Source organism: Eurosta solidaginis, chromosome 1 (assembly GCF_040869045.1).
Source record: "Eurosta solidaginis isolate ZX-2024a chromosome 1, ASM4086904v1, whole genome shotgun sequence".
Classification (NCBI taxonomy): domain Eukaryota; kingdom Metazoa; phylum Arthropoda; class Insecta; order Diptera; family Tephritidae; genus Eurosta; species Eurosta solidaginis.
In genome coordinates, this window is record NC_090319.1 from 69,265,712 (window position 1) to 69,291,495 (window position 25,784).

General features: G+C 39.5%; 1 protein-coding gene across 4 annotated transcripts in view; it reads right to left on the reverse strand.

Annotated features, from left to right (window-relative positions):
- The window catches only part of Sulf1 (Extracellular sulfatase Sulf1), a 308,672-nt gene that overhangs the window by 1,077 nt on the left and 281,811 nt on the right, over positions 1 to 25,784 (reverse strand). For 3 of the 4 annotated variants that reach the window (XM_067758024.1, XM_067758017.1, XM_067758023.1), the window contains 11 exons: positions 22,340 to 23,637; positions 15,796 to 15,965; positions 15,406 to 15,732; positions 14,963 to 15,342; positions 14,579 to 14,898; positions 14,147 to 14,295; positions 9,130 to 10,598; positions 4,426 to 4,576; positions 4,035 to 4,345; positions 3,762 to 3,959; positions 28 to 118 (listed from right to left, as the gene is read on the reverse strand). In XM_067758024.1, coding sequence (XP_067614125.1) covers positions 28 to 118; positions 3,762 to 3,959; positions 4,035 to 4,345; positions 4,426 to 4,576; positions 9,130 to 10,598; positions 14,147 to 14,295; positions 14,579 to 14,898; positions 14,963 to 15,342; positions 15,406 to 15,732; positions 15,796 to 15,965; positions 22,340 to 23,347 — 4,574 coding nt within the window. In that variant the 5' untranslated portion in view covers positions 23,348 to 23,637. The remainder of the gene's footprint in view (positions 1 to 27; positions 119 to 3,761; positions 3,960 to 4,034; positions 4,346 to 4,425; positions 4,577 to 9,129; positions 10,599 to 14,146; positions 14,296 to 14,578; positions 14,899 to 14,962; positions 15,343 to 15,405; positions 15,733 to 15,795; positions 15,966 to 22,339; positions 23,638 to 25,784) is intronic. The other variant, XM_067758025.1, reaches the window with a different exon arrangement.

The following is a 25,784-nucleotide window of genomic DNA, read 5'->3' on the forward strand; positions in this document are numbered from 1 at the left end:
ATAAATTTCAATTTGCCTCTAACTCACTTTGATAGCTTTCTCCGTTTTGCTAGTGGTTCGTCGTAATCTAGACGACTGGAGATAAATGAGCCAGCTGGTGAAGTGCCTTGTGCAATACCTGAAAATGGTTGCAGTGGAAAAAATTGAATATTAGTTATGTATGCACTTGAAAAAAGATCTTAATTAAGTAAGAAATTCATTTATATTCGCAAGTGACAGAGATGCAAAGAAATTAGGGATTCTAAAAGCTTAATAAAAATTGATGTCTAAAGCCGATGAAAATATCGTTCCGGTTTTAGTTTAAGTTTTGTTTGTGTGGACTTTGCAATAAAATTGACGGCTGAGCGAAAGATCAGCATATAAGCGCTTTGGTTAGAAACGGCTCTATCTAAGAATGCAACGCGATGCCACTTGGGAGAACTCGAGGAGATTGAGTCTTTTTCTACCTACTTCTCCCTTATCAGGTGAGGTCTCTCCCAACCGAGCAGCTTCTTAATACTGTAACAAATTTTGGGCCGTTCCTGATAATTATGCACCTTCTGCTAACGCTCGAATTGCTGTAAAATGGTCTTTATTTATACTACTTTGGTAGTAGTATTTCGCAATTACAAATTATACTTCACTTCACAATTAATAGCGTGTTTAAATCAAAACTTTTGCACTCTCTGTTACCTCGTTCGCTCGTATCTTCTTAGGTCTCGACGTTTCACGCGCATGCCTTCTAGAATAGTTGTATCTCATGCTTGGTTATTTAGCCATATACATGTATATCTGTGCTTTAAGCTTTTGTTCTAGCCATATGCATGTGTATGTGTGAGTAACAACTTCTGCTCTTAGCTGCCGGCTACATATATGTATGTGAAATAACCTCTCTGCTTCAAGCTGCTGGTTATGTGTATGGAATATTATTTATTGCCTTGTACATAAGTCTGGCTGCTTGCTTTAATGTGTACAATGTACGTAAGTGTGGCTACTTGCTGTTTTTGTTGTTGTGATTAGTTACTATTATTATTCGCCACAATACGTTTGTATATTGCAAAATTTTGGAGTATGTCGCCTTATACAATTCTCATAACATGACCTAGCCAGCAAAGCCCTTGGCCTATTAATCGTTCCATTCTCTTTAAATATGCGTAAAGCTCGAACATAGCAACATTGAATTTTGGTCGCTATATGCAGTTAGTTTCACGGGAAGAAAGAAAAATTTCCTGGGTACCTTTCTCTTAAGTACGGGAATGGCCATCCCCACGTCTTTCATACTGAAGGTTGATAAGATAATTATCCAAAATTGATAAAAAAAAAGTGTTTTAATTGGAAGAGAAGCTTTTTTTTTAACGGGTTTAGACTTCGCCGGTGGTTTGGCAAACACTCCGAGTGTATCCCTGTCACGAAAACTTCCCAGTGAAAACTGCCATTCGGAGTCGGCATAAATCATGTAGGCTACTTCGCGCCAAATAGTAAGAAACATCTTTAAGGATCCCGCCGCAAATTGGAAGCGATGCTCGGCCTTAATCTGCTCGGATACATATCGCGCCTTGTATTTATTGGTATTTTTGGTATCATGACACCAGGCCAATTCGACAAATATTGATGGCCCCACCACAGCACGGCGTTACGTTGTGGTAGACGAGTTTTTCCCTCATCTTCAGTATTAGACCGCTTGGCCATCCCGTACAATCTATATGGACCGCTAAAAAAATTATAGGAAAGAAAAGATGGAGGATGAGGCGAGTGGTATAATAGAGTTCATAGCCATGGAAGACGTGCGTGTCTGGGTTATAAAAGAAGAAGAAGGGGGGAAAAGAAGAGGCAGCGATTGGTTGAAGGCGGTAAGCCTGCTTGTAAGAAGCAGAAGAGAGATTGAAAATGACCCAGTCCCCAGACAGGTGCAAAGGCGGGACATGTACCTGTAAATCTGCAGGACATAGTTATGGGAGAACTTGGAATATGGTGATCAATGTTCCTCGATCCAAAAAATTCAGCGACATAACGTACCAATCTCTGACTTTGGCGCTAGTTAATCGTAGTAATCATTATTTGTAGATGTCTTGGTGGAGATCAGAAGAAAGAGAGCTATTTAGTGCCATGATCAGGATGATGCGGGACGAACCATACAAATCAACGCAGTCCTTAGGTTCAGCGTGCTACTAGTAAATTCGTTTGTTGATGTTATTTTTCAGGATTTGTCGTATCGGAAAAAATTGGGTCGGTAGTAGATCATCGACTTTGGACTTCAGTTAAACAGAGCCTTATACTCGACTCGGTTGACTCCGCGACAATTGGCGCGTTTTAGGGATTGCCTTTCATTTAGATATGATTTTGAAAAATTAAATGGCTTCGAAAAGGTGACGGTTCCCAAAAATAAAACGCTTTCAAGCGGTTACGTCTTTAAAAACTAAAATGGCTGCAGATGGCTAGGATTCTGAAAAGTGAAACGGTTTTAAGCGATTAAGATTTGGGGAAGTGAAACGGGTTCATTTGGCTACCGTTTTAGAAAATTAAGCAGGTTTTCTGAACAAAACTCTGGGCTTTTCAGATAAATGGAATTGAAAAATAGAACGGTGTCAAGTGGTTAAGGTTTTGAAAAGTAAAACTATTGTGAAACGGTTACCGTTACCGGGGCATCGGAGCGGCTAGAGGAGCTGCAAGTGATTACAGTTTCAAATGCGCAAGGTTTTGAAAATGCACTGGTTTTAGGCGGTTATGGTTATGAGGAGTGAAACGGCTTTACCCAGTTATGGTGTTGAAAAATAAAACGGCTGCAAGCGCTTACGGCATTGAAAAGTGAATCAGTTTTGAAATGGTTAGGGTTCTAAAAAAATAAGATAGGGTTTCAAGCGGTTACGGTTCAATAAAAAAAAATAAAGAGTTTTCCACTGTTACGGTTACGGTTTAGGTTTCATATCTTTGTTCTAATTTAATGTACAAGTTAAGTTATGATGCCTATTGCAGATCTCTGCTAAGTCAACAATATGCCTAGCTTCTCCACGTAGCCTCAAACAACTAATTAGCTACCAAGTCAAGTGGCAAAGTTAATTGATGCAGAGCAAAACAAACCAACAAATTATCATCGCTTGCCTAACAACAATCCAACTCAAATGCCCACCACTTGCCTAACAGAGCTTGCCCAACAACAGCCCAACTAATCGCACGAAAGCGCAACGTGATGCTACCATATACCATAGTAACATCATGTGCAAGCCAACAGCATAACAACCCACTACATACGATCACAGCAAAGCAACATCATATGCACGGGCTTGGTATGCAACCCAAAGGTAAGACAAGTAATCGCGCGTGGTTCTATCATAGCAACAGCAGGTTTAATGTCCAGCCCAGCAACGCACTGCACAATGTCACTGCTTGCGCTTGCTTACCATAGCAACGTGATGGTCGTAGGCCGGCATAAAGAGAAGCGATAAAACTGATCGCGCGACGTCGCTGCTTGCACTTACCTAGCAACTTGCACTTATCATAGTATCAGATGCGCTAGCAACAACATCTGAATGTGCGACCGTTTTACATATGATAACAGCAGCAGCAGAATGGCATTAGGAAAGGTATTTAAGGAGGCATCATTGCCTTTCGAGGGCAATTAAGTTTAATCAGAGAAGCTGCACGGTCAACTAATTAGTCGCTAAATATTTAAAGTTGTTTTAAATAAAGTGTATTAAAATAAAGTGTTGTGTTGTGTTATTTATTTAAGGAAAGCAAGGACCATAAGGACCTGCATAACTTACACAAATAAACTTATCGTTTACCTTGTTTGCGTTTTGTGCCTCGAGGCAGTGACCGCAACGCACTTTCATTTTGTTGCTGTTGTTGTATTTGCTGTGGTTGATGTCGTTTGATGGTACACGTTTTTCCACGACAACCCTTCAGCTTTTCTAGTATGTCATGCATATACGACTTTTCCTCATTGGTTAAAAATGAAGCGCGATTTTGTGTTTCAAAAGGATCTGAAATTATAATGTAAAGATAGATGCATGTAAATATAAGTATGTAAACCCCGCCCCACATTCATGCTCACTTACCAATTTTTAAATTATAAAAAGTTATCAGCCCAGTGGTAAATTCGCAATACAAATAATTGTGCGTTGCGTTTATGGTGCGGACACATGAGTATGTATTATTATTGGCATTCATGCAAAAACAGAAAGGACTGTCATCCCACAGTGGTGCCGTACGCCAATGCGTATTGTCATGTGAGAAGCAATTCATCTTTTCCGAAAGACATTCCTTTTCCAAACGTGCTTTCTTTATACGTTTGCGTTCTTTTTTGCGTTGACGTTCCTCCTTTAGCTTGCGACGTGCCTCGCGGGCAATTTCCTTTGAGTCTGCATACCTAAAAGTAAGAAAATCAATGGCAATTCAATCGGTATCCTTCTATATATGGAAATAGCTTAATTCTAGTACTATTAGTACCTCTCTGTATCCGGCTCACAATAGCATTCCGCTGGTTGACCCTTTTGCTGCTGAAATGGATCAGAGTTGCGTGCATTTCCTAAGCCCATGAAGATTTCTTTTTGCCCAATATTATTGAGCACATCGCTGTTTCGTGGATCTTTTGTAGTGGCTGAAAAAATAAGTAATGTGGCGAATATTAGCATTACTATGATGTTAGTAAATAATCACACCAACAAAAAAAGCAAGCAGCCACACTTATGTACATGTACACATTAAAGCAAGCAGCCACACTTGTGTACAAGGCAACGAAGAATATTCCACAGACATAACCAGCAGCTTGAAGGAAATAGATTATTTCACATACACATGTGTAATCATCAGCTAAGAGCAGAAGTTGTTACTCACACATCTTCTCAAGATGCCTACAAGATGGTTATGTACCCGAAGCCTGGAGAAATGTACGGGTGGTTTTCATTCCCAAAGCAGGAAAACTTAAGCACTCGGAAGCCAAAGACTATAGACCAATAAGCCTCTGCTTCTTTAACCTTAAAACACTGGAGAGACTTATTGATCTACACATTAGAAACAATGCCAATCTCTGGCAGATAGATGCAGCACAGCATGCATAAACATATGGAGCTCTAGGCTGGTGGAAGACGCTAGACAAAAAGAGTAAGCAGCAGAGTATCGGGAAGGCTGGCATGCCTGGGAATGTCAGGCGCCGCGAGCAGCGCACCTCAAGAAAGGCTAAATGTGATCTTTCACTTAACGCCTCTACAAATCTTCGTGCAGGGATTACCCGCTAGAGGAGCTTTACGACTAAGAGAATCCAACATGTGGAAAACAGCTAAGCACGGACACGTGACGATTCTGGACGATATGACGAAGGGGCAATTACACGGAATAATAACCCACCTAACATCCAAAACAGACCACATCACAGGGGTTTTGGACTTCCAGGTTCAGAACATACGATATCCTTCAAGGGAGGAATGGGAAGTAGGCCTTGACAATGGCAGGGACATCACAATATACACCGATGGCTCGAAAATGAAAAAGGGAACTGGAGCTGGGATGTACTCGACACATCTACAGCTAAGTCACTCATTCCGACTTCCTGACGCATGCAGTGTATTCGAAGCCGAGGTCTATGCCATAGACAGAGCGGCAAAGCTGCTCCAAGATAGCGCGGTCCCCAACACAGACGTAACAATCTTTGTTGACAGCCAAGCCGCCTTAAGGGCATTGGAGTCCAACATGATAAAATCGGACATCGTGCGGAGGTGTACAGCCTCTCTGGCTTCTATAAGTCATCTCAATGTCTCCCTTTGTTGGGTCTCTGACCACAGCGCCATTGAAGGGAATGAACTCGCGGATGAGATGGCTAGGAAAGGTTCCGACTAAGACATAATTGAGGTGGACAGCTCCGTCCAACCGCCGCTGAGTTGTCTCCTAGGGAGAATCGACGAATATGAAAATAGGGCAACGAACTTGCAATGGACCAATAGGGTTGACTGCGAAGTCTCAAGGTCCTTATGGCCATGCTTGGATAGGAAGGGCACCAGCTTCCTTCTCAAACTGAACAAATCTGCGGTGAGGACACTCACGGGTGTCATCACAGGTTATTGTGCTATGGCACCAATGCTCCGACAGTGGCGAAAACCAACAAGCTCCCTCTGCAGAAGCTGTCAGGATGAGGAGGAAGCGGAGTCGATCTACCACTTTCTCTGCCGATGCCCGGCGCTTCAAAGAAGAAGGCTCAGATTTCTGGGCTCACGCTTCTTCGACAGCCTGGCAGAGGTTGGGAAGGTGGACGTCTCGCTTCTTCTTGGGTTCATCAGGGAAAACAAGTGGTTCGTTGAGGCCAGCTAGGAGGTAATGGGGCTAAGCGAATTTGCCGCCACAATGGACAAAAAAATATCTCCGAGTGGAAGTGTGGGTATAGCCCACGCACGCCCTCTTAACCTAATCTAACCTACTGACATATACACACGCTTATAGCTAAATAACCAAGTATGAGATACAACTGTTCCAGAAGGCATGATCGTGAAAAGTCTACGACCTAGGAGAAATATGCAAACGAAGCAACAGAGAGAATAAAAGCGGCGCAAACTGAGGCATAACTAATCAGTTTCATTTAAAGACGCTATTAGTGAAGTATAATTGTGATTGCGAAGTACTACTCCCAAAGTAGTCTAAATAAAGACCATTTTGCAATACTGAATATTGGAGTTATTTATTCGACAGTTAAGCGATACGAACGCAGAAGGTGTTTTATTATCAGGAATTTCTCTAAATTCGTTACAGTAAGGAAGGTAATGACAAATAGAGCAATAAAAAATTCCATCATGATGCATACGAAGATTCTGGGGAGTGTTATCGGCGTTGATGGTTCTCTGATGGATATAAATCCCGTACGTTCCAGTAGCTAGTACCATTGAGGCAACAGACCGACCATCTCTGGAACGATTTGATATAACCACCGTAAACGTTCTAGGTAACGTAGATGAATCACGTGTTACTTGGAATGGGCAAAGAAGACATAAAGTCACCATCTGCAACCGCATTCGCGATAAGGCTAAAAAACTACGCATTACAATTGTCATAGAATAACCAAGATTCAGGCTTTAGACCTGAACTCGCTAAATACAAATTAGTAGCACCAAGGTAAAATAAAATTCAGTCGAGTGAGCCTCCTCGTAGTTGGATGGAACGTATTTCATAACACAAATCGATCAGATATGCTAAACCACTCATTCCAAAGTCCATGCTATCTTTAACCCGTTCTCAGAAACTATTTTCGAGATTTGCAACGTTTTAAAGCAAGACTCAAAGAGCACGCCGGGGTCTAAGTCGCATACTGAGCAGCAGAGAGTTCAACTCTTTATTAGAGCGTCAGCAACGCTAACATGTACAAATTAGAAATTTCTGATGCATCAGTAAGTTAGTAAGGAATGCCTGATAATACTTTTTTATTCGGATAGATGGACGATACCATGGCAGTCATTAAAACTCGAATAATGGAAGAGAATCTCAACCGGGTTACGATATGCACAAAAGAGCGGCAAGACTTGCGTGGACAGCAGCTGGTAGCAGAAAAGATAGTACATGCCGCTAGAAGATAGTTTGTTGTTGTTGTAGCAGTGCTCCGAGCCAACCAATAAATGCGACGACCACTCAAAAATTGTCATCAATATCTTCTAACGGGAGTACAAGGACATTTGCAGTTTTAATAGAGAGAGAGGGGTCTTAGAGGCATTGGTTCCATATTGCAATTTAAAAGATGGATGCTGTCATGTGGGGACACGTTGCAAGCAGGACAAGCGTTATGTGTGTCGGTGTTGATTCTGAATGGGTAGAAGTTTAACCTGCTACCGTATATAGATCGAAGTTGGGCTAGAGTGGCGCATGTCTCCCTAGGGAGATTTATTTCCTCTTTTGCGAGTTCATAGTATTTAACTTTAAGCACTGGGTTCGCAGGGAAATTCCTGGCAAAGAGGTCCGAAGCCTTTTTGTGGATATCACTGAGGACCTTTTTGTGTTCTTCTTCTACATACGGCTGAGTTCTTAGGTGCCGTATTTCTTCTTTATGCTTGCGGAGATGATTCTTAAGTCCTTGCGAGACGGGGCCTCTCCAATCAGATGTATGTTGGGATGCCAGGTTCCTGGGTATTCAAGTGAAACTATTTTTTAGCATTTCATATCTCTTTCTAATGGGGAGTACTCTCGCCTCACTGTGTAGATGGTGTTCTGCGGACATAAGAAGACAGCCCGTAGCGGTTCTGAGGGTGGCGTTTTGACAGGCCTGTAATTTCTTCCCGAAAGAAGATAGTTTATAAACCTCCTATGGAAATATAACCCGAAGAAGGTGGTGAACTACTTATTTGGGAATAAGACTATATAACTGACTACGAAGGTTCAGAGTGATCTCTCTTATTGAGCTGTTTAAGGATCAACGCTACAGAAGATAACTAAAATAATCTTCATTGCACTAATGGTTCCGGAAACAAGAAGAAATGCAGACTTATAAGGATCATAGGAATGTTAGCCAATAACTCAGAGAGTAGATTTTCAGACTGTAGCAAGGTCGCTAGGAAAATGTGTACCAAAGAAAAGAGCAGGGCTACTAACACACATTTAGCATTAGAAATTTTGAGCGGCCCAGAAGGCACAAATGAAAGGTCTTCAGACAACAATGAGGCGGGGCGGTCCCCAAACACATGGTTGCTGCAACGCTTCATTAGACATTTTTCCATACTCAAATGCTAGCAACTTTACTCTAACTCTAGTAGTATCCCATGTTGCTAAATGTATGCAATGTCTTAGTGATGAATCTCTAACAATCTATACGTAGCGAGGTTTTCCCCTTCCATTCTCTCACTCTCCCCTTCCTATACCTCATTCTTATCCCCATTCCCGCCGTCATCCTCATCCTGATCCTCCATTTCCAATTATTGCTCCCTTTCCCACCTCCATCTCCGTTCAGTTCAGTTTGAAAGTTCTTGAATCTTAAGATAAGAGGTTAGGACACATTATTTTCTAGTAGAGGTCTTATTAGCTGCCTAAACGTATTTAGAGTTGCCTCCCTTGATCTGCCCTTGCCGAGGTGAAAGTGGGCATGGATAGCTTTTCACGTACGAGTAAACTATTTATGGAATGGGCAGAATGAAAGTAATAGGGAGCACTAGCTCTATTGAATATAAACATTTCAATTAGACTTACCTTCAGTGCTGCTGGAGGCATTGCTGATGACACTTGATAGCCTATTTGTTGTTGACCAAAGTAAACGTGTTTTTGTTGTTGCCAACGTTGATAATGGCGTTGCTGTTTCAGCTGACATTGCTGTTGTAACAGATTTATTTATTGTCCTATCCGTAATTGATTCCACACCTCTACTTGTTGCTATGCGTGCGGTTGTTGTTGTCGTTTTCATTCCTTTCAAAGTTGTTGTTGGCAGCGCTGCAGACATTGGTGTTGACGTGAATAATGCGTTAGTTATTTGTGTTGTATTTGTAATGTACATAGGCGGTCGTCTTCTCCTATGTAACTGCGGCGTTTGTCCACCGCTATAGCCGCCATTATGGCCCTGCATGCGACCTTTGCCATACGCATTCTTACCAGCATATCCTCCTGCGCTCACACCACTGCCATTTTCATTGTTATTAATCTCATTACTGTACGTGCTGGTCACAGCAAAACCAAAATGTTCTTTTGTAAAATAGTTTGTATCATAATCACGTTCTCTCATTGATTTATCATAACGTCTTCGGCTACCTCCACTAGGTAAATGTTGTCGTTGATACTGATGTTGATGATGATGATTATTATTATTATTATGATCATTAAAGCCACCACGTGTATACAAATTGTTGGTGTGACTATCACCACCACCTCCACCTCCATTGCGCCGACGTCCTTTCTGTCGACGTCCCATGTAATCCGATAGATTATAAGACAGTTCTTCGCCATTTTCATACTCCTCTGACTTATTTTTACTCACACCATTGTGGCGTGGCACATAATCTCTATCCCAATATCGTCCTGAATGATAATGTAAATGGTACTGTTGCTGTTGTTGGCTTTGTTGTTGTTTATTTTCGCGCATTTGTTTTTTGATATCCTTTAAATGTGTTATCTTATCCTTGAGCACTTTGATTAGCATATCAATTTGATTACGCGACTTACGCCATGTCTTCTCATCATCATAAATTACATCAGAGCAATTTACCTTACCCGTTTGTGATTCAATGTAACAGCGTGTGCCTACACGTCCTCCTACTTTGGGAAACTTACCGGCGCGTACAAAGCCTGCTGCTGATAAAGTGTTGGTGTGATTGGGTTGTTGTTGCAAATCATTGGGTGCCATAAATTTCAATTCCAGAGTTTCAAGTGTGCTTTGTATTTCTTGTATCACTTTAGAGATTGTATCGTTGGAGGAATTTTTACTTAATTTTCCACCCTCTCCAACGCTGGTGTCGAGGCTGTCAGGCGTGTCGAAGAAGCTGGATGTTAATTCACGCTTAGTACGTTTTGGTCCAGTTAAGTGATCTTCCACGTAGGCGAGCGTGTTTTGTAAATCAAGCAATTCTTCCATTTCGTATGGCAGCTCTGTATGGTACATTTCATTGTGGTGGGAGAGCTCATCTAAGGAGCGTTTGCTACGACGCGAAAATCGTGGTGGATTTTGAGTTCTGTCGAAAGAGATTTCGAAAAGAGGGAGAGACAAAGTGAAAAGGGAATTAGGCAGGATATTAAATAACAAAAAACTCTTCTCTCTTAAGTTTTGGGTCCAAAGTCAACCTTTCTCTTGAAGGAGGATGCCTGGAATTTAAGTGCAGACAGTTTACAGTCTTATTATTATCGTGTCAATGTACGAAAGGCAGAAATATTATCTATGCATGCATCCACCATCAAAAGAAAGGTTAAGTTTGGGCCCCAAATTTGAAAGAAAAAAGATTGAATGTTTGTTTTTAAGTAAGAACGAAAAGTAAAAGACATGGTCTAGACTCTAAACCAACTTATGTTCTCATCTAAAGAGACTAGAATTCATATATTCACTACCTTAAGATATCTGTATCGACTTTGAAATCATTGATACAACATGAGCACTATCTGCCCTCCTTCAATCGTATTCGATTAGAAGCTGCACACTTTGTTATTGGATTATCATAAGCGCCAAACTGGAATTTAGTGAGTCTACAGCACATCCATGGAGTGGAACAATATATACATAGATGTGGTTAGTGCGCCAACGTGATAAGTGGAATCATTCTGGGAGCACTGAGGAAGCAGAGTGTATGTAAAAAGACGTCAGAACTCACCAAAGCTCCATCAAAAACTGGGATAGGCTATTCACTGAGCAGTTTCATTAAATACTGAGTCTGGGCTCAGCTTTAAACGAGGCAGAACCCTTATCTGAGAAAGTTCAGTGAATGGAAGGAGACCTCAGGACCCGACATAGTTCTCTTAACAGTGCATACGCAGTATTACTGAGATCTAGTTCGTGCTCCAAATCGATTAGCGGAATCATCACATGAGGGGGCAGCAAATCCTCCTTTAAGACTTAGCGAGGCTCTTCACTGAGGAAGACCATAGGACTCGACGTAACGCCATTAAATGTAGAGCCAGAACTCTTCATCTCATCTTTTAGGAGAATCTGAAAGGAGTCATTTTTTCAGGACAGCTACTGAGAGTTACCCTTAAGCCAACTAATTGGCATGTCGTTTTTTTTTATCTCAGTACTGGGGCAGAGTAAGATGCAATGAAAAAAGATGACTGATGAGCTAGCTTCACATTGACCGGATCTTGATGTCGCACGAAAAAAAGTTTCTTAGGTAAGCAATAAGGCTTGTATCAGCGTGTTAATGGGTTTCGAATATTTCAGGGGTATGTCTATCTCAAAAAGCAATTTAAATAGTCAGACACGAAGGTTGGAGTGGCCAAACAAAACGCTCCGGCGGCAGGCGAGATAGTACCAGAAGGTACATTCGGGGAGAAATTCGGGGGCTAGAACAACAACAGCAAACATAACAAGTTTTTTAGATTCCTGTGCCTTATCGAGAGGCCTTTCACTGAGCACTGACTGTAAGAGGCTAATAAAGGCTGAGAAAAAATGTTTATCTCAAAAATTCTGGAAGTCTATTGCGTTCCCTTGGCAAAGTACCAGACCTTGGCAAAGTACAAGCTTTAGCCAATTCAAACCTCAACCGTTTAAACGTGTTTGCTCATCCTTAAAAGCGCGATTCACTACCCGCCGGTTTTGCCACCTGCCATCAATTGGAAATTCCAAAGGATCTCAGAACGTTTTCCAACTTGTTCTTCCATATTCGTGATAGTTTGTTGTATTGACAGGGTACTGGATCTCTGGGGATCCATGAGGCATGGTTATGATTAGAATACTACCTTTTGAAGCTGCAGTCCTTAGATGTCAGAAGAAGAGGGGTAGAGCGCCTTCTGTTTCTACGAGGGCCTCATGTAATAGAAGGATATTACTTAAGCATATAGATTTTCGCAAATATGAATAGCGGGAAAGAGTAATCAGAGTCAGTGGAAACTTGTCCAACCAATCAACAATTCAAGAACCAACTCAACACACAAAAAAAACTATCAGCATTTAACTGGATTATGTAAGAGAGGTGTGTTATCTTTCGATCGAAGGCATACATTTTCTTTAGAAGTTGGAAAGATTTGTTGTTCTATACATAAGCCATAAGAGCATATCAGAATTCTTTAGCATCTTAGCTCTTAAACGGCAATAGACGTCCCAATCCATTTGGGAGAAATTAAAAGAAGAAATGGGCTGCATATGACCCATCAGGCAGGAAAGGCGTGGACAAAAGCGCATGGCTGCAAAATTTCTAAGATCATGTGCAAAGCTTTCGATATTAGACTCATAAAGTGGCTTTTAATTGTGAAAAGAGAAGACTTAATGCTCACGATGGTTAGGTCCCGTCAGTAACAGCAGGTGTAGGAAGTGCGAGTTGCAGCAATAAACGGCTGAGCACATTCCGTGTTTGTATGCTGCGCTCCCCAAGTCAAGGTTCCAGTTATTAGGGCCGGGAGAGTTGCCAGATTTCGAGGCAGGAATTAAGCTATGTCATAGAAAACTTCTCATTCATTTGCAAAGAGGACGGAGTTATTCTATAACATAAGTCCTGGTACCTGATTGGGGTTCTTTCGTTTGGTCGTCAAACAAATTTAGTTTATGTGAGGTTTTATAAACCGGCCAGTTCAACTAAACCTAACCTAGCCATTATAGCACGAAATGGGCTAATCTTCTCCAATGCCTTAAGTACTATGCGGCAAGTATACCCTTCAAGGGGTTTCCAGCGCAATTTATAGCTTCTTAATGCTCTCGCGGGGAATCCTGTTTATGTTGCAGGCGAGGCTCTGGCGATCCCAAAGTTCTCATGAACTGGGACATTTCAAAGCTTTTTAAGTCAGGCTAGTAATTTAATGGTGCTATTTTCTGGATTGTATAGGATCAGTATTCTGCAAATGACCATCAACATTGTTAAAACTCCACGCAGTTACAAAAAAAAAAGACGGAAATTGATTTATTAGGCCACCGAGCGGTAAACTATAAATACAGAGTCGAAAATTACGCTGAAGAGGGCATAATGCCGCACAGATTTTCCCCAAACTAAAGTCACTGGCGGCCACCGTGGTGTGATGGTAGCGTGCTCCGCCTGCCGTATGCTGTGGGTTCGCACCCCGGGCAAAGAAATATCAAAATTTTAGAAATAAAGTTTTTCAATTAGAAGACAATTTTTCTAAGCGGGGTCGGTTTCGGCAGTATTTGGCAAGTGCTCCGAGTGTATTTCTGTCATGAAAAGCTCTCACTGAAAACTCATCTGCCTTGCAGATGCCGTTCGGAGTCGGCATAAAACATGTAGGTCCCGTCCGGCCAATTTGTAGGGAAAATCAAGAGAAGCACGACGCAAATTGGAAGAGAAGCTCGGCCTTAGATCTCTTCGGAGGTTATCGCACCTTACATTTATTTTTATTTTTTAAAGTCAGTCACAAGTGATAACGAGACAACGACTAAAGTTTGGATTTTATAAAAGAGGTGCAACGCAAAAGTTGAATAGATCGATAGGCTTGAGTTGCAGCTCATTGGTGGTGTTGAGCTCGGCAAGGGAACAAGACAAACGGAGAGAGTAAAATCATCTTAATTTCATTAGTAGACCAAGCACTGTTGCAGCAGGACTGTTACTTATATCGGTTTTTTTTGACTTACCTCTTACGAATACGATCACCTTCGAAATAATTACGATTTGTTTTGATCTTCGTATAGACCACACCCTCTGGAGTAAAGCAAGCACAGTTACGTTTAGTTTCCTTTTTCGTAAATTTTGATATCTCTTCAAGGTGATGCTGAAGCTGTAACTTAAGTTAGACAAAATCAGTTCATGGATGACAGATTTCTTTCGAGGCAAGTTCGATTTAAGCTAAGGGGCAAATTATGTATAAGGCGACGAGTCATTTTTTCTCGTGTGAACCAAAACTCCACTTCACGTCAGTGAGTGACAGTAAACCTGAATGCCTTTATGCAATTTTTGGTGTTATAAGGTGGTGACTGTGAAAGTGTCACGGCCTCATACATAATCTGTCCCTTGATTAAAAATAATCTATAACAATTAAATAAAATTTGAATTCCCACCCAACTCACATGGAATTTACATTTGTGTTTACGCCAGCGGCCATCCTCATTGACGCACTTCCACTTCTGACCACGCTGGCAGTTCTCCAATAAAGCTGGATCTGAGCATTCTGAATTCAAACGCATCATTTTCGTCATATACGGCGCCATTGGCAAATTATTGCCAAATTGATCTTGCTGATCTTCAATGCCTGTCTCTTCTTCGGCTGCATCCACATCGATATTATCTTCAATATCTTCATCTAAAATACCAGATGAGCCATCGTCATCGCCATCTGTGTCAAGATCATCTTCAGCATCGTCTTCTATATTAGCTTCAGTTCTCGCCTCTGCTTATGAGTGAAGTAATTAATTTAAATATATAGATTATTTCAGCTTAATTTACGTATGTACCTCTTTCAGCTGCTGTAAGTCCACCTTGCTCGAATTCGGTTTCTTCACGCGATTCCAAATCGATAACGTCTATTCTTGTACTACTTGTTATGCTCTCATTAAGAGGCGGTAGCTCCTCAATAAAGGTGCTATTTGCCAGTCTCATATTGCGCCGATCTGCTTGTAAACGTGCACGTGATTCGGCGATTTGTTCGGGTGTTTCACGCCTTCCCGAACTCTCAATCAAAAACGTATCAGGCCATTGTTCGCGCACATTACGCTGCTGCCGACCAAATAATAATGGCATAATACTACGCCCATCCATGTGTTGGGGAGTCGCAACTCCACCAATATCTAAGAATGTAGGCGCCAAATCAACATTTAAAACGATCTCATCCACTCTATACGAGAAAATGCGAGATAAATATATGTCTCTTAAGTTTTCTAAAACTAAGTTAACTTACACTCTTGCTGGTTGTATGCCTGGTCCACGTATCAGAAACGGTACCCTCACATCAAATTCAAATGGAAAACTTTTACCCTTTATTAAACCAAACTGTCCCAAGTGATAACCATGATCGGATGTGTAGATGACGTAACTATTATCTAATTCTCCTAAAGTTTTTAGTTCATTAAAAATGCGATCAACAGCGACATCTACACTTTGCAGCGTTTGTAGACGCTTTGTCATGAGTAAGTTGGTGAAACGTTTGTGCACTGGTTCCATGGGCTGTGTAACGCGCAGTATCCATTGCTTATCCGGATTGGGCGCATGATCATAAGAAGGCGTGCTGTTCGTTGTTAATGTGGGTTAATAAAGTTTTAGTATCTCAATAGATCTTAATTATACTTACTGATGTGTTGTTACATTGAAGAAAAGATGACTATATTGTGGCGCTGAGTCTTCGGGTCCATGCGGCGCTGGGAAACTCATGGCTAACATCACAGGCTTTCTTTGGCTTTGTTGTTTTGATGACCGTAAAAATGCAATTGAATCATTCGCTATTAAATCTGGGTAGTAATCCTGGGAAAAAATATAGAAAGATAAGTTTAGATAAAAAAACAGACTCAGAAGAAGAACAGAAGTGCACAGCTTAAAAGATTTCATAAGACTACTGCAAAAATCTCGCTATAATGATGGAAATCTGAAAATCTGGGTCTTGTGTGCGGGAATTCTTACAAAATTATGCTCTTTGGAATGTGGTGGGTTTTAAAATTTTCTCAGCCTTTTTGCAAAATTAGTAAGTCTAAGAGCCGGCTTCGAAAGTACAGAGTCAGTTGGATTGAGATTTTTTTTATTGAAAATAGTTCGGTCTGACAATCTAAGTTGACGTAGAAGGCGCTTTCAAAAAAGAGAGAAGGGACTCAAGCGGTTGATAAGCGCTATGCCAAGCTTTATAGCTTCAGAGCTTCCGCAACTAAATTGTTAACCTCATCTACGCGATTGGAATCCTGTTATAAATATGAATATATCATACACATATTTGGCAGGCGCGGCTCTGGCGAACACATGTTCTTCATGGAACAAGGAGTGGGAAGCGCCATGGCCTAGAAGGTCGTTTTCGAAATGGTTGGGCTAGTACCTCAGTGGTACTAGTTACCGGAACGAACCGGATCCATATGCGGCAAAGGACCATCAACATCGATAATGATCCCCAAAATCTTCGGCGAGTGTCCTTATAGTTAAGATAACAACAACAACAACATTGAGAGAACTAAGAATCTGCTATCGTAAGGGCAACAATAAAAAAGTACATCTTGTTCGTATAAAAAATGGTGTTTTAGAAATTTAGATAAGTGTGGTTACGATTTTGACGCACGCTTACAATGTGGCGATACTGATCTCGAGGTTCTTACTTTCAAGATGATTGAAATCACGGGCTGAGCGTTGGAAAACTTCTCTAGATGTTGAAATTTGACCTTAGCTTGTTTCCGAACAATTCAATCGGGGAATCACATTTAGACGCTCCTGGCACTGCAACAGTAACACTTACCGTACAGAGGAAATTCAATTTTAACCAAATAGTTCGTAGATCAGACAGGCGTTTGTCGAATGAAGTACTTTTCCATTGGTTAGAAAAAAAATTTAGGTTTCTTCTATGCTAAGCCACATCCAACATCAAAAAAGGCATTATTACAAGGTGAAATTTGTTTTAAAGATCGGAAATAACTGGAGATGCATTTTATATTTAAGGTTTTTTATAGTTCGCATAATGAATGATTGGGGCAGCTGGCAGCTCGATAATGCAGTCCGAGATATATACGAATTGGTAATCATCGCAAACCGCTTTAATTTACGTCCAATCGAATGATGAATACTTACTTCGAACTGGAAATTGCAGCTAGCTGGAACCACGAGGGCATCTTGAATAATATAAAAGTGGAAAGTGTTAAAAGAATTTGTTGGAAGCGACTTTCTGTATATCCCCTTCTAAGTAGTGAGGTGTCAGAGCGGACCCAAGAAGCAGGACCCGCAGATAGAAAGTGATCAAACTAATCGCCTAAACGATCAAATGTCAGCGAGAAATAATCGCTCTTGGGTCATACTTTCACGTATGTCAGCTAAACTAGGTTTCATAGGCAAGAACGAATAAGTAAGAGTCAGGATGCCGACTCCAGAAATAGATACAATTTCAACCAAATCAAAGAAGTAGAGCTGGTGATAATTGTAAAGTAGCCAAGGGAGTCCAAAGTTACCGATAGCATACAGTGCATGCTCGAACCAGCCGCCATATTTCAGCATAAACGACATATTTTAGCCTCTTCAAGAGGGCTATCCCCATTTGTAAGCAAGTGCTGCAAAGAAGGTATGTGAACAGATATCGTAACTTAGAGGCTACTGAGGAGAATCTGTGAAGAATCGGTCTAATTACTGTCTTAATGTAATAGAAAAAAGTCTCGATATGTAAACATACAGATGTACATACGTCTAGAAAGCTAATGTATTTAAGTTAGCTAGAGCTCGCCCAGGAGTTAAAGCTAAACCACAGCAGGTTTAACTTTACCAAAAACAAATCATTTCGGGCTTTTTGAGAAGAACTTATTGGGCTTCTCTTTTATAATAACCGATACCGACACGTTACTGTTTTATTATCGGCAAATTATCGCTAGTGAATTACTATTGTCGAGTTGTCGGTTTGTTATCGCCGAGTCATTGGTTTTTTATCGCCTTGTTATAGCCGGGTTCCAGAGGTGTCATTGATTTTATAGTGAGGTTTTATACGTATCTATTCTATAACGAATATATGAGTCGTCGATAACAAATTGTATCATGCCAATAGCTAAATGGTAACATCCCGATAAGAAATAAATAACGTAGCTTATCAATAACACGCCGACAACAAATTAGTAACACTTCGATAAGACAACGATACATTTTCAATAACAAATTGATATCTTTTCGAAAGTAAATCCATACTTTTTCGGTAGATAGCTTTTGGTACAGTTCAATAACATTTCGATAGCAAATCGATAACTTTTTGATAACACATATGTAAATTTTTGACTAGAAATCAGTAGCTTGGTAACATTTCGATAATAAATCCATAACTTTTCTAGAACAAACGTTGATAACAGATCCATAATTTCCTGATACATTTTTGGTAAAAAATTGATAACGTGTCGAACGCATCGATAAAAAATCGAAAAGCTTTGTACCGGTAGTAAATTTATAACATATGGACAAAGAGAATAAATACAATAAGAGCCGTCACTCGTTATTTTGTGGCGAGTATCGCGCTGGAAATTGAAAAAATTGATGCCGAATGTTTTCTGAGAGGGACATTTTTAATTGTCTCGCATTTATCCATGCCGTGTAGGCCCCTTGTGCAACTGTGATTTTTGGAAAGGGAATTAAATAAATTAATTAAACACAGTCGAAAAATAAACACAAATACCCCACGAAAATGTATAGAAGGCATTTATAAACATCTCGCCCAAAAAAAAAGTAGCGACTACCTCTCAGTATACATCGAGTAAATGCCAAAAAAATAACGAGTGACGGCTCTTATTGTATTTATCCTCTTTGATTTGGATAGCAAATCGATAACTTATATAGCATTTTCAGGTCAAATGAAACTTTTTTCAAGTCAAATGAAACTTTTTTCATTTTAAATGAAACTTTTTTCAAGTTAAATGAAACCATACTACTAAGGTAATTGTGAATATATTTATATCGTACTTTATAACGCTAAGTATTTATCAAATTTTTCTTTAAGACAACTATTTCTAATTAGCCACCTTGAAGGCAAAATTTTTGCTTAAATTTTCTTTGTGAATTTAAGCTGCAGTTAAGGTCGACTTAGTTTAGCCTTGCCTTTTGATCGTTTCAATTTTTAATAGATAAAGTAGCAGGGTTATACGCTAGGCAACTTATATATTACAGTTTAACCACCCACTTAAAATAAGCACCTATATTTATACCTTTCATGAAAATTAAATGGTATATTAATTTCGCCACGAAACCCAAAATTGTAAGTCCTTAAAGGAAAATAGATAGACCCACCATTAAGTATACCGAAATAATCAGGTTGAAGAGCAGAGTTGATTTAGCCATATCCGTCTGTCCGTCTGTCCGTCTGTCTGTTTGTATGCAAACTAGTCCCTCAATTTTTGAGATATCTTGATAAAATTTGGTGAGCGGGTGTATTTGGGTGTCCGATTAGACATTTGTCGGAACCGGCCGACCACTATAGCATATATCCCCCATACAACCGATTTTTCAGAAAAAGAGGATTTTTGTAATATCTTACTCAATTTAACAGATTGAAGCTTCAACCTTCACCATATACTTTCGTATATTGCACATACTGTTGCCTGAAAAAATTGATGAGATCGGTCGTATATATAGTATATATCCCCCACAACCGATTGTTCAGATAAGAAACTTTTCGTAATTACTGCCCTATTTTAAGAGCTAGAGGCTTCAAATTTCAACGAATGCTTACGTATATAGCATATATTGTTGTCTGAAAAAATCATACAGATCAGTGGTATATATAGTATATATATGGTGGTATATATAGTATATATATATAGTATATATATATATTTGCGCAATTTTAGTCCCATTTTAACAGCTAGAAGCTTCAAATTTCACCGATTGCTTACGTATATGGTATATATTGTTGTGTCAAAAAATCATAGAGATCGGTGATATATATAATATATATAAGATGGTATATATAGTATATATATATAGTATATATATTTTATTTTTTTTTGATTTTGGCCCCATTTTAACAGCTAGAAGCTTCAAATTTCACCAAATGCTTACGTGTATAGCATATATTGTTGTCTGAAAAAATCATACAGATCAGTGGTATATATAGTATATATATGGTGGTATATATAGTATATATATATAGTATATATATATATTTGCGCAATTTTAGTCCCATTTTAACAGCTAGAAGCTTCAAATTTCACCGATTGCTTACGTATATGGTATATATTGTTGTGTCAAAAAATCATAGAGATCGGTGATATATATAATATATATATGATGGTATATATAGTATATATATATAGTATATATATTTTATTTTTTTTTGATTTTGGCCCCATTTTAACAGCTAGAAGCTTCAAATTTCACCAAATGCTTACGTGTATAGCATATATTGATGTCTGAAAAAATCATTGAGATCGGCGTTATACATAGTATATATCTCATACAACCGATTGTGCAGATAAGAAACTTTGCGCAATTTCTGCCTCGTTTTAACAGCTAGAAGCTTCAAATTTCACCAAGTGCTTACGTATATAGCATATATTGTTGTCTGAAAAAATCATAGAGATCGGTGGTACATATATTATATACCCCATATAAACTGTATTTTTTGCCCCTTTTTTACGGCTAGAAGCTTCAAAATTCATAACATTTCATCAAATAGTTACGTTTACGTCATATATTGTTGAAATACGTGATTCGTAGTCATAGTTTTTACACGCAGACCACAAAAAACCTGAAACTTTGCATCCTCGGCATAGCCGAAGACAGTCCCGTCCTTACTTGTTTTTACTTGTATCTACTCCTCTGCATGATGTGAGCTTATTTCCTATTCACTGTCTGACACCAACTAACACATCGGTTGAATCCTCTGTATTATGCTTTTCTCTTTGATCGTCTTACCAAACAACATAGCACGATAGCAAGGTGTTGAGAGGAAATTTACTTTTACCAACTATATAGTAGAGCATGTGGACTGTGGAGAGATCTTTTTTAACTATGCTGAAAAACATAACGGTAAAAAGTGATCTTTTCTACTCTATGGCGTAGTTACATTGCACTTTACTCGTTTGGGCCTTTGAAAACATATATATTTGTTTTTATTCCATTATTTTTCATTGTATATTGTATTTAAATGTAATACTTAGAATATATATATTATAATGGGTCGATTTATTAACCGATATCGCGCCATCGATTTTTCGATAGGATTTGGAGTCAGGAAAAAATGTTTTACTACGCATACCCAAACAAATAATTATAGAGCCTGCGAAATTTAATTTTTTTTTACTTTTTTTGAGTTTGATTTTTAAGGGTTTTTTCATGTCCTACTAAAAAAATTTCGGAGATTAAGTTTCTGTTAAACTATTCTGATCGATTTCGTTGTAGTGCGAATAAAAACAAAGTTTATTCCACCTTACGGCCCAACGTTTCGCCAATTTTCCTGGGCATCATCAGGGGCGTAATATTTTTAGATGTGGCGGTTGACAAAATTACAAATGAAAACTAAATAAAATTTACAAAAATTACACCATTAATTACATAGAAAATCGGTACCATCGATTTGTGGTACACTTTGTCACATTAAACACTATGAACACTATAAAATTTTCATTTGATTGTATAATTCTCATGCATACCAACGTTTTTAGCGGACGCTTTTGGGTCGGACGTATAAAAAATATAGGTGCTTATTTTAAGTGGGTGGTTAAACTGTAATATATAAGTTGCCTAGCGTATAACCCTGCTACTTTATCTATTAAAAATTAAAACGATCAAAAGGCAAGGCTAAACTAAGCCGACCTTAACTGCAGCTTAAATTCACAAAGAAAATTTAAGCAAAAATTTTGCCTTCAATGTGGCTAATTAGAAATAGTTGTCTTAAAGAAAAATTTGATAAATACTTAGCGTTATAAAGTACGATATAAATATATTGAAAATTACCTTATTAGTATGGTTTCATTTGACTTGAAAAAAGTTTCATTTAAAATGAAAAAAAGGTTCATTTTAAATGAAAAAAGTTTCATTTGACCTGAAAATGCTATAACACGCCCATAACATGTTCCAACATGTGTATACTCCAGTATAGGGAATACACTTACACTTATCTTACGCTTACATTTCCATACAGTGAGCAAAGATGTTTACACACCGTGACCCCTTATACATACCTTAGCATAATCAAATCCATGCTTTATCTTCTGACCATTCATATTGATACTATAATTGTAGTATTTCGAATTCATTATGAGACCACCCCATTCACGCCAACCCGGCGGTATATACGATCCATTATATTTATTCAGGTACTTGCCAAAATAGCCCGTGCGATAACCAGCATTCGAAAGATATGTCGCAAATGAGCGCGTCTCATGTGTGGCTTGCCATTGTGGGCTTGAACAATTGTCGTTGTTTGTAAAGACCATATGGTTATGCACATACATGCCAGTTAACAACGAAGAACGTGCGGGACAACACATGGGCGTGGTGGTGTAAGCGTGACGAAACTCAGCGCCGCCATCACGTAACCAACGTAAAGTGCGTGGCATGAAATTCAATGAGCCCAACTCCACATCCTGGTCATCTGTGAGTATTAGAATAATATTTGGCTTACGTTCACGTGTCGGAAAAGCGGACGAGTCACGTGAGTAACGTTTGGAAAACGATGCAAATGATGATGATGCGGATGCCGCTGATGATGATGACGATGATGAAGGATGATCACTTGAATCACTGAGATAGCTTGCGGCATAATCTCCTACTGTGGCGGTATGCTGTGGTGTGTGGCTGCGATGTTGACGATGTTGACGTGTTTGTTGCTGGTGGTGGTGGTGTTGGTGTTGTTGATATTCGTGGCGCATATGCTTTTCATGCAGCCTGTGTTGGCCTTCATATGCCTCGTGCGTTTCCTCGGCACGCTTTTCACGCTCGCGCTGCTCATGTCGTTGATGATGCAGCTGTTGCCGCTTTTTTTGTTGATGATTTTGATGATGATGATGTTGTTGCTGTTGTTTTTTATTATTATGTTGTTTATGCTCTTCACGTCGCTGCAAATCATCTTGCGCTTGTATGGTTGGTATATTTTCTTTGGCCGCTGCTGTTGTCAACAACAAATTTAGCATAAATACTAGCGATATGCAGGCAATTAGTGCAATTTGTTGCTTTTGTTTTGACTGCATTTTGTGTTGCTGTGTTGTTGATTGCACACACTTGCAGTTCAAAGCCTATTTTGTTGCTAATATCACAGATTCATTCGTGCGATTTCGTATCGCTGATATTCGTACTTATTTGGAATCGATCCAAATTGTTGCAATTTTATGAGTTTTCTGGTGTACTCAAGCGCTCTGCCTATCATGTTGATTATTTCATGTACTTACACGATTTTTGCCGCGAAAAGTTCACAAATTTCATAGGCATGAAGGTATGCACATGTGCAGCTTCGAGTTTCTGGATCATGATGCCTTGCAAACTGAAAATAGATATGAAAGCAATTTGAAGATCAGTGAGTGGTTATTTATTTTCAAACTAATGCAAAACTTTTCTTTATAACAATGTATGAATCTAAAGTCTGGAGTAATTAGGGCAAAACAGCCGATCTAATGGACCGATTTTCGTAATTCAAGTCTTAAGCTGAAATATATCTCCGACAGTGCTACACTTTGCCGAACTGCTTGTCTCATGATATTATAAACTGTATGATTAGAGGAAACCAATAAACGTCAACACGCCCTCTTAACCTTCTTTCTTTATTCGCCAAGCGAGTCGATAGTCGTACCAAAGAGAATAAATACAATAAGAGCCGTTACTCGTTATTTTGTGGCGAGTATCGCGCTGGAAATTGAAAAAATTGATGCCGAATGTTTTCTGAGAGGGATATTTTTAATTGTCTCGCATTTATCCATGCCGTGTAGGCCCCTTGTGCAACTGTGATTTTTGGAAAGAGAACTAAATAAATTAATTAGACACAGTCGAAAAATAAACACAAATACCCCACGAAAATGTATAGAAGACATTTATAAACATCTCGCCCAAAAAAAAAGTAGCGACTACCTCTCAGTATACATCGAGTAAATGCCAAAAAAAATAACGAGTGACGGCTCTTATTGTATTTATCCTCTTTGGTCGTACGTCAATGAAGCATTTGGACTTAGTTTACTCTTTTTGGTTTTGAGATGGACAGGGATGGAGATAGGGACAAGGAAAGGCAGAGGTAGAACCAGATGATGCGCGAAGAAAGATTGAAGGAGAAGGAAGGAGAGAGGGAGATAACGAGTTAGAGAAGAAGAAGGAGAAGTAAAAGGAATTTTTCAGGAGAATGAGAAAAAGTTGATCAAAAATAGAAAGAGAATAGAATGACAGATATGAGAATAGAAGAGGATAACAAATGCGAGCAGTGTAAGTATTCATCATAAGTAATAGCTAAAAAATAACTTTTCAAAATAAATTGCAATTTCTGAAAAACAAATGCGCGCACACATACTTAGCAGACCAGGCTGGCTCGGGCGACTCTTTTCGTTTACAGTGACGTGAAAATATAAAGTTGTTCGCAAAACAACCAGTCTGTAATAGTTAACCGTCTTCTTCTTAGTGGCGGACAAGAGCAGAACACGTGGTGCACGTTTTGCTCCTCCTTAATATATCCCCTGCGGCGACAGTAATCGTGGCATTTGATTGCCAGGGACCAGCTTGAGTGCCTTTCAAATAGTTTGTATGCGATTCCTTTCCAGAAGCGACAGCTCCTGCTTATTTAGGGACAAAAAAGTGCTTAAGCGTTCTTTATCATAGAAGTGCCAACCCAGTCTGGTCTATCGCGTGGTAAAAGTGCTGAACAGGGCACATTTGCTATACGTACAATGGTTGCGCTCGCACGGACATTGAAAGAGGTGATAAGCTATTTATTGTTTTTAATAAGCCTTGGTGGACTGCGACCTTTAATTAGATCTACTGTGCTTGATGTATTCCAGCACCTCTTCAGGATTTTTACTCCATATCACGAAGGGATTAAGAGTTACGCTACCTAGATGGGAACGTTCCTGCCTTGCTAGAGCGACGCATTCGCAGAAAATGTGAGCCGACGTTTTATCTTCCAAATTACAGATTTGTGTATCGGATAGATTTAACTTACTTAGGTGATATCATTGACTACACTGTGTCGTATAGTACCTAGTAAGAGTTTGTAGGTCGTCTCTGTTTAGTTCAATACATTTATCTATATTCCCGTTGCTGGGAGTATAAACAGCTTGGCCTGCCATTGCCCTGGGCATTCAGTCCAATGTCATCTGAACTGCTTTGTTTCCCAGTTACTTATAGTTTTCCAAGTGTGTGTGAGCCCACAAAAGTGCTCTGGACCATAGAATGCTGCTAAAGCACCCTGCTTGGCTAGACGGTCTGCCTGTTCCTTACCTTCGTATCCCTAACATGGCACGTAAGGCTGCCTGGCTCTATGACATAATGAGGATACTCCAAGAGGGCTAGCCTTTTCGTGGACATTGTCTACCGCAAACTTCTATTGCATATATTTCTGCCTGAAAAATAGTGGGGTAGTATCCCAATGGTATCGATTTTTTGAAGTTCGGCCTACAGATGCAGCTCCCGTTTTTCCTTCATCAAATTTTT